Source organism: Schistocerca piceifrons, chromosome 1 (genome assembly GCF_021461385.2).
Source record: "Schistocerca piceifrons isolate TAMUIC-IGC-003096 chromosome 1, iqSchPice1.1, whole genome shotgun sequence".
In the NCBI taxonomy this organism is placed as follows: domain Eukaryota; kingdom Metazoa; phylum Arthropoda; class Insecta; order Orthoptera; family Acrididae; genus Schistocerca; species Schistocerca piceifrons.
Window position 1 is genome coordinate 1,006,587,353 of NC_060138.1, and position 17,740 is coordinate 1,006,605,092.

Here is a 17,740-nt window from a genome sequence, read left to right on the forward strand (position 1 = left end):
ATGTATTCAATCTTTGTCTTTAAATATGCTATTAATTTTATTTGGAAGGCATGGGTAGCAATTGTATCATGACAAAGACAGTCACTGATCATACAAATGCGAATACTCTGACATTCTTTGCCACCAAAATAGACAACAAATGGATGTAATGTGGCCTGACTATTCACGCAGTGAAATCCTTGCACAGCATCTTGAACAACAAATTAATAATTCTCAGCAAAATCCATCAATATAATTAATTCATTTTGTGCAGAATTTCCTTTTAGGTGCGTAAGGCAAAAATTTTGGTGTTTTGACACAAAGTGATGGCTCCAGAATGAGATTTTCACTTTGCAGCGGAGTGTGCGCTGATATGAAACTTCCTGGCAGATTAAAACTGTGTGCCAGACTGAGACTCAAACTCGGGACCTTGGCCTTTCGCGGGCAAGTGCTCTACCAACTGAGCTACCCAAGAACAACTCACGCCCTGTCCTTCTGCCAGTATCCCGTCTCCTACCCTCCAAACTTTACAGAAGCTCTGCTGCGAAGCCCAGAACCCTGATCAGGGGAAACTTACCAGAGGAGATGAGAAGGAAAGACTGACTCTTGGGGACAGTTCTCTTTCCTCCTCATCCTGTATGGTAAGTCTTCCCTAACCCAGGATTCTGTGCAACTTTCCCGTAACTCTCCCCATTTCCTAAACCTCATCAGTTCTTTTCCTTCATCCCTCTTCCTTCCCCTTCAACCCTTCTGCCAGAGGAAGGTACCACTGGCTCCGAAAGCTTGCACATTTCCTTACCTTTTGTATGGGTTTTCTACTGCCACTGTTTGGTGAGCAGATTTTTTTATCCACCCAATTTTATTATACTAGCATAGTAATAACCAGATCTTGCTAAAATGAAAAGAATTTGGCAGTTCCCTGGTCCCAGTGCATGATCTGCTGCTTCTGATTGATCCGTCTTGCACAGGCAACAAATGACTAGTTTGAGAAAATAAGCAAATATATCAAAAAAAATTATTGTGATGGATGTAAACAGTATTTCTTGCACATTCCATATGATAAAAGACTTACAAGGTCTATTCAAAACATTCCGCAACATCCATAATTTTGCACCAATGGTGTGTTGGAGAGAAATGCCGTTGGGCTTACCTGCACATGCCTGTGTTTAATCTGTAACTGGCGTAAGTTTTATTGTTGTCTGTAAATACTGTGTTACACAGTTTGCAAATTTTAAGATGACAGATTTAGAGGAGCAACCTGTCTACATTAAATTTTGTGTGAAGCTCAAGAAAATCCTTTACAGAGAGACACCAAATGATGCAGAAAACATACGGTGATGAGTGCTTAACCCTTGCTTGGTGTTACATGTTGGTCACATGGTTTAAAAATGGCCTGATGGAAGTTAAAGATGACCCTCATTCAGGACGCACTTCGATGTCTACCGATGACGCTCACATCAGGAATGTCAGTGACGTTGTGGTGCCAATCAAAGACTGACTGTCCGAGAGATTGTAGAAGAATGTAACATTTCAGTTGGATCATGTCATGAAATCCTGACACAGCATTTTGGAATGCACCATGTTGTTGCCAAGTTCATCCCACAGCTAGTGAGAAGACCAGAAAGACCTTCACCTCGCAATATGTGAAGAGCTTTTGGATTGCGCAAATGAGAACAAGATGTTCCTTAAGAGAATCATATCTGTTTATGAGACATGGGTCTATGGTTATGAAGTTGAGACCAAGGTTAAGTCCTCACAACGGGTTGGAAATGGTTCTCCAAGACAAAAATAAAAAGCTCATTAGGTCTTAGACTTTGAAGAGTTAGATTATTATGAATTCATGCCACAGGGATAAACTGCTAATCACTGGTACTATTGGGACATGCTGTGACGTCTCCGAGAAAATGTCAGAAGGAAAAGGCCTGAAATGTGGTGAAACAATTCATGGCTCTTGCATCACAATAATGCTCCTGCACATTCATCCCTTTTGATGTGTGATTACTGCACAAGAAATGAAATCACTGTGCTGCTTCATCTTCCGTACTCTCCAGATCTGGCCCCTGGAGACTTCTTTTTATTTCCGAAGTTGGAAAACCTGTTGAAAGGACGAAGATTTGCAATGATAGATGAGATAAAAGAAAATCTGCTGACGGCGCGTTGCGCAATCCAGCAAGAGTCATACCAAGACTGCTTCTGTAAGTGGAAACGGCATTGGGAGCTGTGTATAGATCATGGAGGAGAGTATGTCAGAGGAGGCCATGCACTATAATTAAAAGGCAAGAGCAGAAAAATTTTGTGGACAAAGTTCCAGAATTTTTTGAACACACCTCTTATATCTAAATGGGTGGGGGAAGCAATTAGTTCTAAAGGAAGTGATTGGTGAAATGGGTAACAAGACTTATGTGCCATTACCAGAAGATAATATGAGGCTTGTTTTTTTATGTAAGGTCTGTTTTGTTGCAGACACTAGCAGTTCGCACACATGCTGCAACAAGTGCATGTGTTGTGTACCAGCATGCCTCGGGAACAACTGCTCAGTTTTAGCTCTGTAGCTAACCTGTACGGTTCTGCTCTGTGCCTGACTATCAACTTGCCCGTCGTTTGTGAGGTTCACTCAGTGATACAGTTTTTGTCAGCAAGGAACCTGTCTGCTGCAGAAATTCATCGACAGATTTGTGAAGTGTATGGTGATACTGTTACGAGTGAAAGGAAAGTGCGTAAGTGGGTACAAGAATTCAAAGATGGGCATGACAACGTCCATGATGAGAACCGCTCCGATCACCCTTCTTTGATTACAGACGATTTGGTGGCTTTAGTTGAAGCGAGGATTCATGAGAACAGGCGCTTCACAATAACAGGTGTCTCAAACAAATTTGCTGACGTGTCGAGATCAGTGCTTTACAACATTGTTTCTGAACACCTAAAGTTTAGGAAACTGTGCTCCCATTGGGTCCCGAAACTCCTAACGGAGAACCACAAATACCAAAGATTTGAGTGTGCAATGAAGTTCTTGACTCATTATCACAAAGAAGGTGACAGCTTCTTGAGTCAGATCGTAATTGGAGACGAAACGTGGGTTTTGCATATCACGCCCAAATCAAAGCAACAGAGCATGGAATGGACACACACACACACACACACACACACACACACACACACACACACACACACACACTCTCGCCTGTAAAGGTGAAGGTCAAACAGACTCTGTCCCAGCACAAACTCATGGCGTCGGTGTTTTGGGATAGGCATGGTGTTTTGTTGGTCGACTTCATGCAACAAGGAACCACTATCATTGCAGAAGCATACTGCCAAACCCTGAGAAAGCTACGCAGAGTAATTCAAAACAAAAGACGTGGCATGCTGACAAAGGGAATTGTCCTTCTCCACGACAATGCAAGACCTCACACTGCATGTCAGACCCGTGATTTATTGGACAGTTTTGGCTGGGAAGTTTTAGACCAGCCACCCTACAGTTCTGATCTTGCACTGAGCGATTACCATCTGTTCTTCCACCTCAGTGGCAACCGTTACAATGATGATGACAAAGACATGAAAACGGCAGTGAACTCTTGGTTATTGGAGCAGGCGGCAAGTTTTTATGAAGATGGTATTTTAAAATTGGTTGAGGGGTATGATACATGTTTGAACAAACTTTCTGAAAATAAATTTACTTTTTTTGAAATAACCTTTCGTTGTGTACTTATGTTCAAACGGCTGTTACTTAAAAAACACACCTTGTATTATGTTAGCATAGCAGCTGGATCACAAACCTTTTTAGGCTATGTCTAAAAATCAAAAGTCAAAAGACTAGATGTCCTAGATAATAACAGGCAATAGCATAAGTACAGTTTTCATCCATTCAAACATAAGTGGCATAACAGAAATGAAAAATAGCAGTAAATAAATAATGGGTCCGAGGCATAATTACAGAAACCAGTACCTGTATGATAGAAGTATTGACCCTGGCAGTTGAGACTCTTGTCCCACTGTGACACACGGTGGTGAATGGCTGTCTCATAAAATTCCTGGGGCTATGGGTTAACTAGTTCCACATACACAGCTGGACATCGTCATCGACACAAGTGCAGGAAAGGTTATCCTGATGTTCTTCGTTGACCTAAGATACCCCCTTCTGATTCACTTCCTCCAGCACAGGACAACAGTGAATGCCCAGTGTTACTTGCAAATCTTGACCACCCTTCACCAAGCGATCAAATCAAAACAACCAGGCAATCTCACCTGTGTACTAATTCTGCTCCACAACAATGCAAAGTGTCATACGGCCAACACAGTCGCGGCACTCCTGCTGCAATTCAAATGGGACGTTCTCGGCCACCCTCCATACAGTCCGGACCTCTCTCCCGTGATCATGTCATTTTTGGTCCCCTTAAAAAGGCTCTGAGGGGCAAACGATTCACCTCGGTCGACAACTTCCAGCTATATGTGCAGAACTGGTTAACATCGCAGCCCCGGGAATTTTATGAGACAGCCATTCACTGCCTTGTATCACTGTGGGACAAGTGTCTCAACAGCCAGGGTCAATACTTCTAACATTCAGGTATTGGTTTCTGTAATTATGGCTTTAAGCACCATGGGACTTAACATCTGAGGTAATCAGTCTCCTAGACTTAGAACTAATTAAACCTAACTAACCTAAAGACATCACACACATCCAAGCCCAAGGCAGGATTCGAACCTGTGACCGTAGCAGCAGTGCGGTTCTGGACTGAAGCACCTAAAACCACTCAGCCACAGCAGCCGGTCTGTAATTATGCCTCTGGCTCATTTCTTTTTGAACGCACCTTATAATATGTAGCTCAACCAGCAAATTTTCATTTAAGCGGAGATCCTTGTATGGGAAACCTGTCTGTGGACATCACCACAAATGAACTATCAATCCCTAACTAAAAGATGCAATTGTTAAGATTTAAATCTTACATAATATATCCTGTTAAGCACTGTGGATAAACCAATAGTTCTGTGCTACACTGAACCCTGGCTTCAGGAACAGTAAGTCTCTGTTTGTAACTTTCAGAACTATACACTAGAATTACACTTTTGTTGGTCAGTGTGTATAAACAGTAGCAGCTTTAAATATGAGCAAAAGTAATTGATGAATGGAGCAGTAAAATTAAGCATGGAAGAAGAGTGTTCACCCATAGAGAGAGTAATAAATAATACATGATATGTTTCACCAGTGTTCATCGATCACGTGACAGTAGTCCAATATTATTTCTGAGAAAATGTGTAGCATAAAGGCAAGGCAATGACTCACCTACTGCAGACTAACGTATGAAGCATGGGCATATGTGACAGTAACAGAAAACTGTATTCACACTACCTTTCAAGATCTTGCTCTTTTTCTAACAAAAGTACACACACATAAAAAAACACTCCAGTAGAGAGATGCATGTGTCGGTGAACTTTTGGAAATCCATTAAACTTTTAGAAATTGGTTAGAGTGGATTAAGGATCACTGAAAGTGTTAGAAATTGAAATAAATGTAAGTGAAACTGAATTGCTTAAGGATGGTAAAGTATTAAGTGGAATTTTAGCGTTTAAGTAATATTAACATTTAACAGGAGGCCTAAATGTAAAAGAGAAGGATATCTTGCCAGTGATGAATTCAAAAGAACAAAACATAAAGAACAGCAAAGGAATAAAATAGCTGAGGAATGAGAAGCATGTTTAGCTTCACAACAGAAGATTGAGAAAAAATGTGATCAACTGAGGCACCCAGCAAGCAGGCATAGACAAACTGCTGAAGAAACAAAATTATAAAATGAACTAAATAGAGTTACGATCAGTGAGTTTTATGAAAAACAATTATTGCAAGTTCATGAAAAAAACATCAGTGTACGGATAGTGCAAATCCAAAGTCGTACAGTTTGGCAGGTGAGGCATTATGTTATGATCCCAGTAAAGAGTACAACAGACACAGCCTGGCTTACATTTATTGTAGATATTGATTAGGGTATTATTGACTACTTCAGTGGATTTAAGAGTGGTTAAGAGTTTAAATAAATTAAGATAAAGACCAAATGAAGTGGGTCTTTTTCAGTTAACAGTAAAATATTTAAGTATTGTATTATCACCAACTAGGCAATTCTATTATAAGACAAAGGCTCTATTGCGTGGCAAAAGCGTGAGATTATGTGGCCAATGCTAATATTCAGACATTGAAATTCAAGAGACACTGAGTAATTTCCTTACATACTATTTTACCATCAGTCAACAGTATGCCATTTCAGACAATTCCATTAGTATACACAAGGAATGATTGTCAACTCAATAAGGATTAATTTATCAGCATTCTACTGAGTGTGAAAACTTGTTCTCACCAGTTCTTACCATGTTGTTGTCTTCAGTCTAAGTCCAGAAACTAGTTTGATGCAACTCTCCATACAAGTTTATCATATGCAACCTTCATTTCTGCATAATTGCTGCAATCTACATTTTTGCATAACTACTGCAATCTACATCCACCTGAACCAGCTTTCTGTAGTCTGCGTTGGTCTTCCTTTACCGTTTTTACCTCTCACACTGCCATCCATTATCAAACTGACTATTCCTTGAGCCTAAGAATGTTTCCTATCAATCAATATCTTCTTTCAGTCGAGTTGTGCTATAACACACTTTTTTTCCTTGATCAGATTCAGTACGTCTTCTGAATTGACTCAGTACCTTTTCATTGGTTACCTTATCTGTGTAATCTTCAATATTCTTGTCTAAAACCAAACTTCAAAAGCTTCTTTTCCTTTCTTGTCAGAACCTTTTCACAACCACATTTCACTTCCATGTAAGACTACACTCCAAAAACTTTCATAAAACCTAACACTTAAAATTACATTTTATGTTAACATATTTTTCTTTTAGAAACACTTTGTTTTGTTACTGCTAGTCTACATTTTATATTTCTTTACTTCTGCTATCATCAGCTATTTTGCTTCTCAAATATTACACCTTGTCTACTACTTTCAGCATATTATTTCTTAATCTAATTCTCAAACATCACCTGCTGTAATTTGACTCACTCCATTACCCTTCTTTTCTTTTTCCTTTTACTGATGTTTATCCTATAACCTCTTTCCAAGAATTATACTCCCAAGCAACTTTGTTGTCTCTGAATTTCTAGAGACAGATTTTTCTTAATCCCCACATTGCAGGCCAACTCCTGTAGTCTTTAGTTATGCTCGAAGGTAGTGGGTCAATTTTTTGTAAACCCTCGCTGCCAGTTTTGTAAAGGCCTCGTCGCTATTGCTGTGGAGGCTAAGTTGCCACTGTTGTCATGGTAGGCCGAGTTTGCGAGTTCGTGAAATGGCTTCTGGAGCAGTATATCACTAAGACAATTTTGTCCCCGCTAGTATTACACTGCTATGCCCCAGAAGGTTCTACAAGACTCCAACAAATTATTAACAAAGTCACACAAATGAGTTAGAAAGGTTTACTTATCTTTGTGACTTGTCAAATAATGAGGTCTACGACACTGCTTGTAACATAAAAAAGGCTCTCAATGGCTAAGTGCAAATAATCATACGTAAACTTCACAGTACATAGGAAATGCAATTTACAACAACACTCTGTTCGTTTTTAAGAGTTCACTGAACATCGTTCCCTGTCTTAGTCAGCCCTGTACGATATCTATAACCAAGTGGGTGAGAGCTGCTCTTTTATCTTCCAAGTAGGCCTCTATCCATTGGTGTCCGGTCATTGGCGGATTGTACTCAGCCAGCTATTGGCCAAGGCGAATTTGGTATCTTCATCTGCAGCACCACCTGTGGTGCTGGTGAAACTCTCACAAGTGACGAGTCTCTGTGCCACTGGCACCAGCTCGCAGCTTTGTGCCTGTGGTGCTTTTGCCCTGGACGTGTCTTGTTCAGACAACACAGCATAATTAATGTTGATTACATTTATTAATGATAAAAAAAAGCAACTGAGTGAGGGTTTGGAATTATTTGAATAAATAAAAGGATTTGCTGCATCAGCTGCAATAATGTTCCTAGAATGCATTACAATCTTTTTATTTGCATAGAATATTCCATTTGGGCCATGAGCAGTTAATATCAGTTTCCATTTACAGAACAGTATCCTCCCATTACTACAATCAAAACAAGAAATTGGCTATTATATTGTTATTTTGACTGGTGTTCCATAACATTCTTCTTTCCATGCTAAAAAACACACAAACCCACCAAGGAAGTTTCTCTCTGGAAACATTCCATCATTATAGCAAGTAACATTTAGTGTCCCTGGCTCCCTGGCATCTGCACACTCTGTGTCCCAGTGATGTGTCTGCCTGTCAGCTGTCTTCTATAAGACACTTTATTTTGCAAAAATCTGAGTCTCTGTAGCCAGCCTAAACACATGCTGCACATTTTACAATGTCATTTGTAAGCTTTAAAATTTTTGTTTTTTTTCCTGAACTTTCTTTTTCAATTTTTTCTTTGTTTCCTATTGTAATGGGACATCCTCCTCTAGCATTACTTTTCCTCACTGGTAGTTGTCGATACCAGTATTATTTTTCAAATCTTGGACAGGTCAGTATTATCTCAGTTGCTTTTCTGAAAACTTTCATGTAATTTTATACACAATATGTTATATTTCAATCTGAAATTTATAAAAAGGAAATTTCTTTATTTTCAATGTTACAATTGATAAGTACTAGCTCTGAAAGTACAGTTAAAATTGTTTTTTAGAAACATTTGAAATTACAAATTATTAGCACACTTAAAATTTCTATTACTAATTATGCAATCTAGCACTGTTTACTATGTTTATTTCTGGATTCATTTCTGAAATAATAATCGAAATTAATAGAAATTAATTTGCCAAGAAAAACTGTAAACCTTTTGGAATATGTCATTCCCACAGAATGGACTAGTAATAAGCGTGCCTCTGATGTGATCGGACGTATTTTTATAGTTTGAGAGAATAATGTAATTTTGGATTTGTTAATGTGAAAATTCATAAGACTATGATATACTAAAATATGACAAAATATATTAACTTTACAAAAAAATTCTGCAACAACAATCTTCAAATTTATTTACACCAATTCAACCACGAGGACCTAAAATGTGAGAATTTCAGCTTCAAGAATCAGACCCCTAGAGAAGAACAACTTGAGCCAACTCTACAAAAAATGCTAGGTAAACTAGAAAGTTTATTGTAATCTTTGCTCCTCTCAGATTTTTCATAAAATACATTGCTTATTGTGGACAATAACTGGAATCAGGAAGGAGGGGGGATTACAGCATGTTTCTTGCTCTACGTAGAAATTGAATTACACAGGGGTAGGTTACAACCATGTTTCACTCCTTTCTCAACTGCTACCTCCCTTTCATGTTTTTGACTCATAACCGCAATCTGGTTTCTGTGCAAATTGTAGATGACCTTTCACTTCTTTCATGTTATCTTTGGTAACTTCAGTATTTCAAAGAGGGTATTCTAGTTACTACTGTCAAATCCTTTTCTAAATCTACAAGTGCTGTAAATCTGGATCTGTCTTATCCTGCACACATACCAGATAGATCTGTTTTTCCATGTTGGATTTCCCAAGCATCTTAATAATTCTGAAGAAAGTAATTTGACATCTACAGCAGCTAATGGATGAAATTTACAAATGTGTTGCTAAGTTTTATGTGATTGTTAAAACTGGAATCTGTGCAGGTGCAAATGACATTTGCATGTATCCTATATCTTTTGATCCTGCTGTTAAAAAATGTTTTACAGTTGTTCCAGCACAAATTTTTCCATGTGTAATGAACTCATTAATCATGGGATGTTGAAGCTAATCTCTTTTTTTCCCTAACTTTTCAAATGGATTCTTTGGATGCAGTATCTCCATGAATGACTTGAATGGCACTTCTTTATCCTTGATTTACTGCAACCTCTGACTTAGTTATTCACAAATATACACTGAGGTGACAAAAATTGTGGGACAGCGATACGCACATATAAAGATGGCAGTGCGCCTACACTAGCAGTGCATTGATGGAGCTGTCATTTGTACTCAAGTGATTCATGTGAAAAGGTTTCCAATGTAAATATCACTATACAATGGGAATTTTGAATGGGGAATGTTAGTTGGAGCTAGATGCATGGGAAATTCAATTTCAGAAATCATTGGAGAATTCAATATTCTGAGATCCCATAGTGTAACGAGTGTGGCGAGAATACCAAATTTCAGGCATTAGCTCTCATCACAGACAACGCAGTGGCCAACAGCCTTCACTTAATGACCGAGAGCAGTGGTGTTTGCATAGAGTTGTCAGTGCTAACAGACAACCAACATTGCATGAAATAATAGCAGAAATCAATGTGGGATGTATGACGAACATATCCATTGTTGTTGTTGTTGTTGTTGTTGTGATCTTCAGTCCTGAGACTAGTTTGATGCAGCTCTCCATGCTACTCTATCCTGTGCAAGCTTCTTCATCTCCCAGTACCTACTGCAACCTACATCCTTCTGAATCTGTTTAGTGTATTCATCTCTTGGTCTCCCTCTACGATTTTTACCCTCCACGCTGCCCTCCAATACTAAATTTGTGATCCCTTGCTGCCTTCCCAATTCTATTCAATACCTCCTCATTAGTTATGTGGTCTACCCATCTAATCTTCAGCATTCTTCTGTAGCACCACATTTCGAAAGCTTCTATTCTCTTCTTGTCCAAACTATTTATTGTCCATGTTTCACTTCCATACATGGCTACACTCCATACAAATACTTTCAGAAATGACTTCCTGACACTTAACTCTATATTCGAAGTTAACCAATTTCTCTTCTTCAGAAATGCTTTCCTTTCCATTGCCAGTCTACATTTTACATCCTCTCTACTTCGAGCATCATCAGTTATTTTGCTCCCCAAATAGCAAAACTCCTTTACTACTTTAAGTGTCTCATTTCTTAATCTAATTCACTCAGCATCACCTGACTTAATTCGACTACATTCCATTATCCTCATTTTGCTTTTGTTGACGTTCATCTTATATCCTCCTTTCAAGACACTGTCCATTCCGTTCAACTGCTATTCCAAGTCCTTTGCTGTCTTTGACAGAATTACAATGTCATCGGCGAACCTCAAAGTTTTTATTTCTTCCCCATGGATTTTAATTCCTACTCCGAACTTTTCTTTTGTTTCCTTTACTGTTTGCCCAATATACAGATTGAATAGCATTGGGGAGAGGCTACAACCCTGTCTCACCCCCTTCCCAACCACTGCTTCCCTTTCATGTCCCTCAACTCTTATAACTGCCATCTGGTTTCTGTACAAATTGTAAATAGCCTTTCGCTCCCTGTATTTTACCCCTCCCGCCTTCAGAATTTGAAAGAGAGTATTCCAGTCAACATTGTCAAAAGCTTTCTCTAAGTCTACAAATGCTAGAAACGTAGGTTTACCTTTCCTTAATCCAGCTTCTAAGATAAGTCGTAAGATCAGTATTGCCTCACGTGTTCCAACATTTCTACGGAATCCAAACTGATCTTCCCCGAGGTCGGCTTCTACTAGTTTTTCCATTCGTCTGTAAAGATTTCGCATTAGTATTTTGCAGCCATGGCTTATTAAACTGATAGTTCGGTAGTTTTCACATCTGTCAACACCTGCTTTCTTTGGGATTGGAATTATTATATTCTTCTTGAAGTCTGAGGGTATTTCACCTGTCTCATACATCTTGCCCACCAGATGGTAGAGTTTTGTCAGGACTGGCTCTCCCAAGGCCGTCAATAGTTCTAATGGAATGTTTTCTACTCCCGGGGCCTTGTTTCGACTCAGGTCTTTCAGTGCTCTGTCAAACTCTTCACGCAGTATTGTACCTCCCAATTCATCTCCATCTACATCCTCTTCCATTTCCATAATATTGTCCTCAAGTACATTGCCCTTGTATAGACCCTCTATATACTCCTTCCACCTTTCTGCTTTCCCTTCTTTGCTTAGAACTGGGTTTCCATCTGAGCTCTTGATATTCATACAAGTGGCTCTCTTTTCTCCAAAGGTCTCTTTAATTTTTCTGTAGGCAGTATCTATCTTACCCCTAGTGAGATAAGCCTCTATATCCTTACATTTGTCCTCTAGCCTACCTGCTTAGCCATTTTGCACTTCCTGTCAATCTCATTTTTGAGATGATTGTATTCCTTTTCGCCTGCTTCATTTACTGCATTTTTATATTTTCTCCTTTCATCAATTAAATTCAGTATTTCTTCTGTTACCAAGGATTTCTACTAGCCCTCATCTTTTTACCTACTTGATCCTCTGCTGCCTTCATTAATTCATCCCTCAGAGCTACCCATTCTTCTTCTACTTTATTTCTTTCCTCCATTCCTGACAATTGTTCCCTTATGCTCTCCCTGAAACGCTGTACAACCTCTGGTTTAGTCAGTTTATCCAGGTCCCATCTCCTTAAATTCCCACCTTTTTGCAGTTTCTTCAGTTTTAATCTACAGTTCATAACCAATAGATTGTGGTCAGAGTCCACATCTGCCCCTGGAAATGTCTTACAATTTAAAACCTGGTTCCTAAATCTCTGTCTTAGCAGTATATAATCTATCTGATACCTTCTAGTATCTCCAGGATTCTTCCATGTACGAGGGCAGTTCAATAAGTAATGCAACACATTTTTTTTTCTGAAACAGGGGTTGTTTTATTCAGCATTGAAATACACCAGGTTATTCCCCAATCTTTTAGCTACACAACACTATTTTTCAACGTAATCTCCATTCAATGCTACGGCCTTACGTCACCTTGAAATGAGGGCCTGTATGCCTGCACGGTACCATTCCACTGGTCGATGTCGGAGCCAACGTCGTACTGCATCAATAACTTCTTCATCATCCGCATAGTGCCTCCCACGGATTGCGTCCTTCATTGGGCCAAACATATGGAAATCCGACGGTGCGAGATCGGGGCTGTAGGGTGCATGAGGAAGAACAGTCCACTGAAGTTTTGTGAGCTCCTCTCGGGTGCGAAGACTTGTGTGAGGTCTTGCGTTGTCATGAAGAAGGAGAAGTTCGTTCAGATTTTTGTGCCTACGAACACGCTGAAGTCGTTTCTTCAATTTCTGAAGAGTAGCACAATACACTTCAGAGTTGATCGTTTGACCATGGGGAAGGACATCGAACAGAATAACCCCTTCAGCGTCCCAGAAGACTGTAACCATGACTTTACCGGCTGAGGGTATGGCTTTAAACTTTTTCTTGGTAGGGGAGTGGGTGTGGCGCCACTCCATTGATTGCCGTTTTGTTTCAGGTTCGAAGTGATGAACCCATGTTTCATCGCCTGTAACAATCTTTGACAAGAAATTGTCACCCTCAGCCACATGACGAGCAAGCAATTCCGCACAGATGGTTCTCCTTTGCTCTTTATGGTGTTCGGTTAGACAACGAGGGACCCAGCGGGAACAAACCTTTGAATATCCCAACTGGTGAACAATTGTGACAGCACTACCAACAGAGATGTCAAGTTGAGCACTGAGTTGTTTGATGGTGATCCGTCGATCATCTCGAACGAGTGTGTTCGCACGCTCCGCGATTGCAGGAGTCACAGCTGTGCACAGCCGGCCCACACGGGGGAGATCAGACAGTCTTGCTTGACCTTGCGGCGATGATGACACACGCTTTGCCCAACAACTCACCGTGCTTTTGTCCACTGCCAGATCACCGTAGACATTCTGCAAGCGCCTATGAATATCTGAGACGCCCTGGTTTTCCGCCAAAAGAAACTCGATCACTGCCCGTTGTTTGCAATGCACATCCGTTACAGACGCCATTTTAACAGCTCCGTACAGCGCTGCCACCTGTCGGAAGTCAATGAAACTATACGAGACGAAGATGGGAATGTTTGAAAATATTCCACACGAAATTTCAGGTTTTTTCAACCAAAATTGGCCGAGAAAAAAAAAATGTGTTGCATTACTTATTGAACTGCCCTCGTATACAACCTTCTTTCATGATTCTTGAACCAAGTGTTAGCTATGATTAAGTTATGCTCTGTGCAAAATTCTACCAGATGGCTTCCTCTTTCATTTCTTACCCCCAATCCATATTCACCTACTATGTTTCCTTCTCTCCCTTTTCCTACTCTCGAATTCCAGTCACCCATGACTATTAAATTTTGTCTCCCTTCACTACATGAATAATTTCTTTTATCTCCTCATACATTTTATTAATTTCTTCATCATCTGCAGAGCTAGTTGGCATATAAACTTGTACTATTGTAGTAGCTTACCCGCACTTCTATTTTTTTATTCATTATTAAACCTACTCCTGCATTACCCCTATTTGATTTTGTATTTATAACCATGTATTCACCTGACCAAAAGTCTTGTTCCTCCTGCCACCAAACTTCACTAATTCTCACTATATCTAACTTTAACCTATCCATTTCCCTTTTTAAATTTTCTAACCTACCTGCCTGATTAAGGGATCTGACATTCCACGCGCCGATCCATAGAATGCCAGTTTTCTTTCTCCTGATAACGACGTCCTCCCGAGTAGTCCCCGCCCGGAGATCCGAATGGGGGACTATTTTACCTCCGGAATATTTTACCCAAGAGGAGGCCATCATCATTTAACCATACAGTAAAGCTGCATGCCCTCGGGAAAAATCAATGCTGTAGTTTCCCCTTGCTTTCAGCCGTTCGCAGTACCAGCACAGCAAGGCCGTTTTGGTTAGTGTTACAAGGCCAGATCAGTCAATATACAGACTGTTGTCCCTGCAAATACTGAAAAGGCTGCTGCCCCTCTTCAGGAACCACACGTTTGTCTGGCCTCTCAACAGATAACCCTCCATTGTGGTTGCACCTACGGTATGTCCATCTGTGTCTCTGAGGCACGCAAGCCTCCCCACCAACGGCAAGGTCCATGGTTCATGAGGGGAAGACATATCCATTAGGACAGTGTGAATAGCACAACATTGCACGCAGTGCCTCTCCTGGTCTCTTGACCATTTAGGTTGAATACTAGATGACTGGAAAACCGTGGCCTGGTCAGATGAGTCCCGATTTCAGTTGGTACGAGTTGATGGTAAAGTTTGAGTGTGGTGCAGACCCTACAAAGCCATGGACCCAAGTTGTCAACAAGGCACTGTACAAGTTGGCGGTGGCCCCATAATGGTGTGTGCTGTCTTTACATGGAATGAACTCGGCCCAATTGAACCAATCATTAATTGGAAATGATTATTTTTGGCTACTTAAAGACCATTTGCAGCCATTCATGGACTTCATGTTCCCAAATAATGATGGAATTTTTACGGATGACAATGCTCCAAGTCACCAGGCCACAATTGTTCCCAACTAATTTGAAGAATTGGTGACAATTCGTGTGAATGATAAAGCCATCCAGATTGCCCTACATGAATCCCATCCAAAATTCAAAGGACGTAATCAGATCAATTCAGGCACAAAATCCTGCACCAGCAACACTTTTACAATTATGGATGGCTAGAGAGGCAGCATGGCTCAATATTTCTACAGGGAACTTTCAGCGATTTGCTGAGTCCATGCCACGTTGAGTTGCTGCACTGTGCCAGGCAAAATGAGGTCTGACACGATATTAGGAGAAATCTCATGACTTTTGTCACCTCCATGTATTTATTTAAATTCAGAGTACACACCTGTGAAAGCATCACATTAAACATGCTAAAAGCCTGAATGATCTGTAAGATAGTAGTTTACCTTACGCGAGGGTGACTCATCACTTACAAATGGTCAATCACCCTCATGTATCTGGTACACATTCTGTTTTCAGATTTACAGGAGAAAATATGGGATTTCTCATTGTGTGTTTGTGTACACAGGAATGAGCACACTGTTGGCCTTCATAACAACTCAGCAGTATCATCATCACAACAGATTATGTACGCGCAAAAGTCCAGAACGATCAACAAATCAGACAAAAGCTCTTCAAACCAAAAGCCACTATTCAGAACAGAACCATAACTTTAAAAAAAGGAGATTGAAATTCTGGAATATGCTTTTGTATGTGTGTCATCAAAACATGTCAAAAAATGAACCAGTAATTCAACAGATTGAAAGAAGATCATGTAGATTAAGTTGTAGAAAGAACCTCCCCAGCACAATATCGCAATACACAGTACTCTCTGGTATCTAATTATTGTAAGTCTTAGGAGAACATATAATGATTTCACAACCAGCAGTCAACATCACAAAGCAAATTAACCCTGCAAATATGTTAATTTTCTTAGATCACTGACTTGAGTTTGGTTAAAATTAATGTAATGGATAATTATGATTTTTATAGTTCTGAGACCGACTCTATAGGTATGCCCAAAAGCCATTAATAAATTGTTAAAAAATACATGGCACTAAAATAGTCACTGGCAGATGTCACATTTAAGAATTGTGATTTTGAAAACTAATTTGAATGAATCATTTACGTTAACCTGATGATAATTCTGAGTTTTGAAATGTCTTCTTGAAAGTCAGAATGAATTTAGAAAATGAAGTCAACTTACTTAGTCATGGTAGAAGTCATGAACAAAATAATTGTAATTAATATATTACAGGTGGCTTTCTGCATTTAGAAAAAAAGTAACTTGCTTGTTTTAATATGGCATAGCATTAACAAGCATATGGAACAAAGAGAAGAATGCAGGCTGCAAGACTAGAATTCCATTATATGCTCTAGATTTATCATTTTCCACAAGAAAAAATTATTTACCTGGAAAAATATTTTCTAAGTAATCCACAAATGAAAATATTTAGAACCACTAATTACCTGACCCAAACTTCTAACCCTTTATAGATATGTATTTCTAGAAAAAAAGAACACAGTCTGCTGGACTGAAGGAAATTACAAGTAAAAATCAATTTCATTTCAGATTTGTCTCTTTGATAACCCTAAGAATTCCTGACTAAAATTCTTGCTCTAAAATACAGCTTGTCATTGTAGCACTGCATAACCAGTTTCTCAGCAGGCTCATCAAGAAGTTTCACAGTTGTCTAGTAATTAAGACCTCTTTACAATATGCTACAATTACACATCACACTTCATACCTATGTTTTAAAATTATAAAAAAAAAAAAAAGTGTGCAGAAAAGAAACCCTTTTCATCAATGCCAGATATTTACAACAAGCTTTTTAGTTATATACAAAGAAACTTCAAAGTTCCATTTACTTACGTGAATAGGACATTTCCACAGCAAACACAAGTGTATTTTCCTGATGCTTTGTTGTTGTTCAAAGAACTACTAAAAGGCTGAAGGAAAAAATGAAAAAACTTCTTAAAATATCAATACGTATTGAACTATGAACTATCTACAAAACAATATATTATGGTGAGCAGCATCAATTTCTGATAATAAGGGATGCTACATAGATCACACCACAAACTGCCATGCCCAACAGGTTAATAAATATCATGCTGAACAGTTATGTGAATGCTCTGTCTCAGCTGTGAATCTAGAAACACCAAAGCTAGTTGTATTGACAATTTACATGCCAATAGCAAGGAACACATTAAGTTTTGTCATGCAGTTAGAGTATTAATAAGGTTATGAGGAATTAATTGATGACTTTTAACACTGATTTTTCTGTATAACAGTAATGACTGAGCACACACAGAGTTCTTGCTGTCTAGATCTGGATTGTTTTCCTTAAGCAAGTTCCCAACGGAGATTGAAGATCATCATGCAACAGCCACGACAACAGTAGTTCCAAACCTTTCTTAGACCATTACCCCTGAAAATGGTTCAAATGGCTCTGAGCACTATGGGACTTAACATCTGAGGTCATCAGTCCCCTAGAA

The 17,740-nt window shown here is 39.3% G+C and overlaps 1 protein-coding gene across 1 annotated transcript in view; it reads right to left on the bottom strand.

Annotated features, from left to right (window-relative positions):
• LOC124796941 (peptide methionine sulfoxide reductase MsrB-like) overlaps positions 1-17,740 on the bottom strand; it is an 87,193-nt gene that overhangs the window by 14,902 nt on the left and 54,551 nt on the right. The window contains exon 3 of the mRNA XM_047260744.1: positions 17,115-17,191. Coding sequence (XP_047116700.1) covers positions 17,115-17,191 — 77 coding nt within the window. The remainder of the gene's footprint in view (positions 1-17,114; positions 17,192-17,740) is intronic.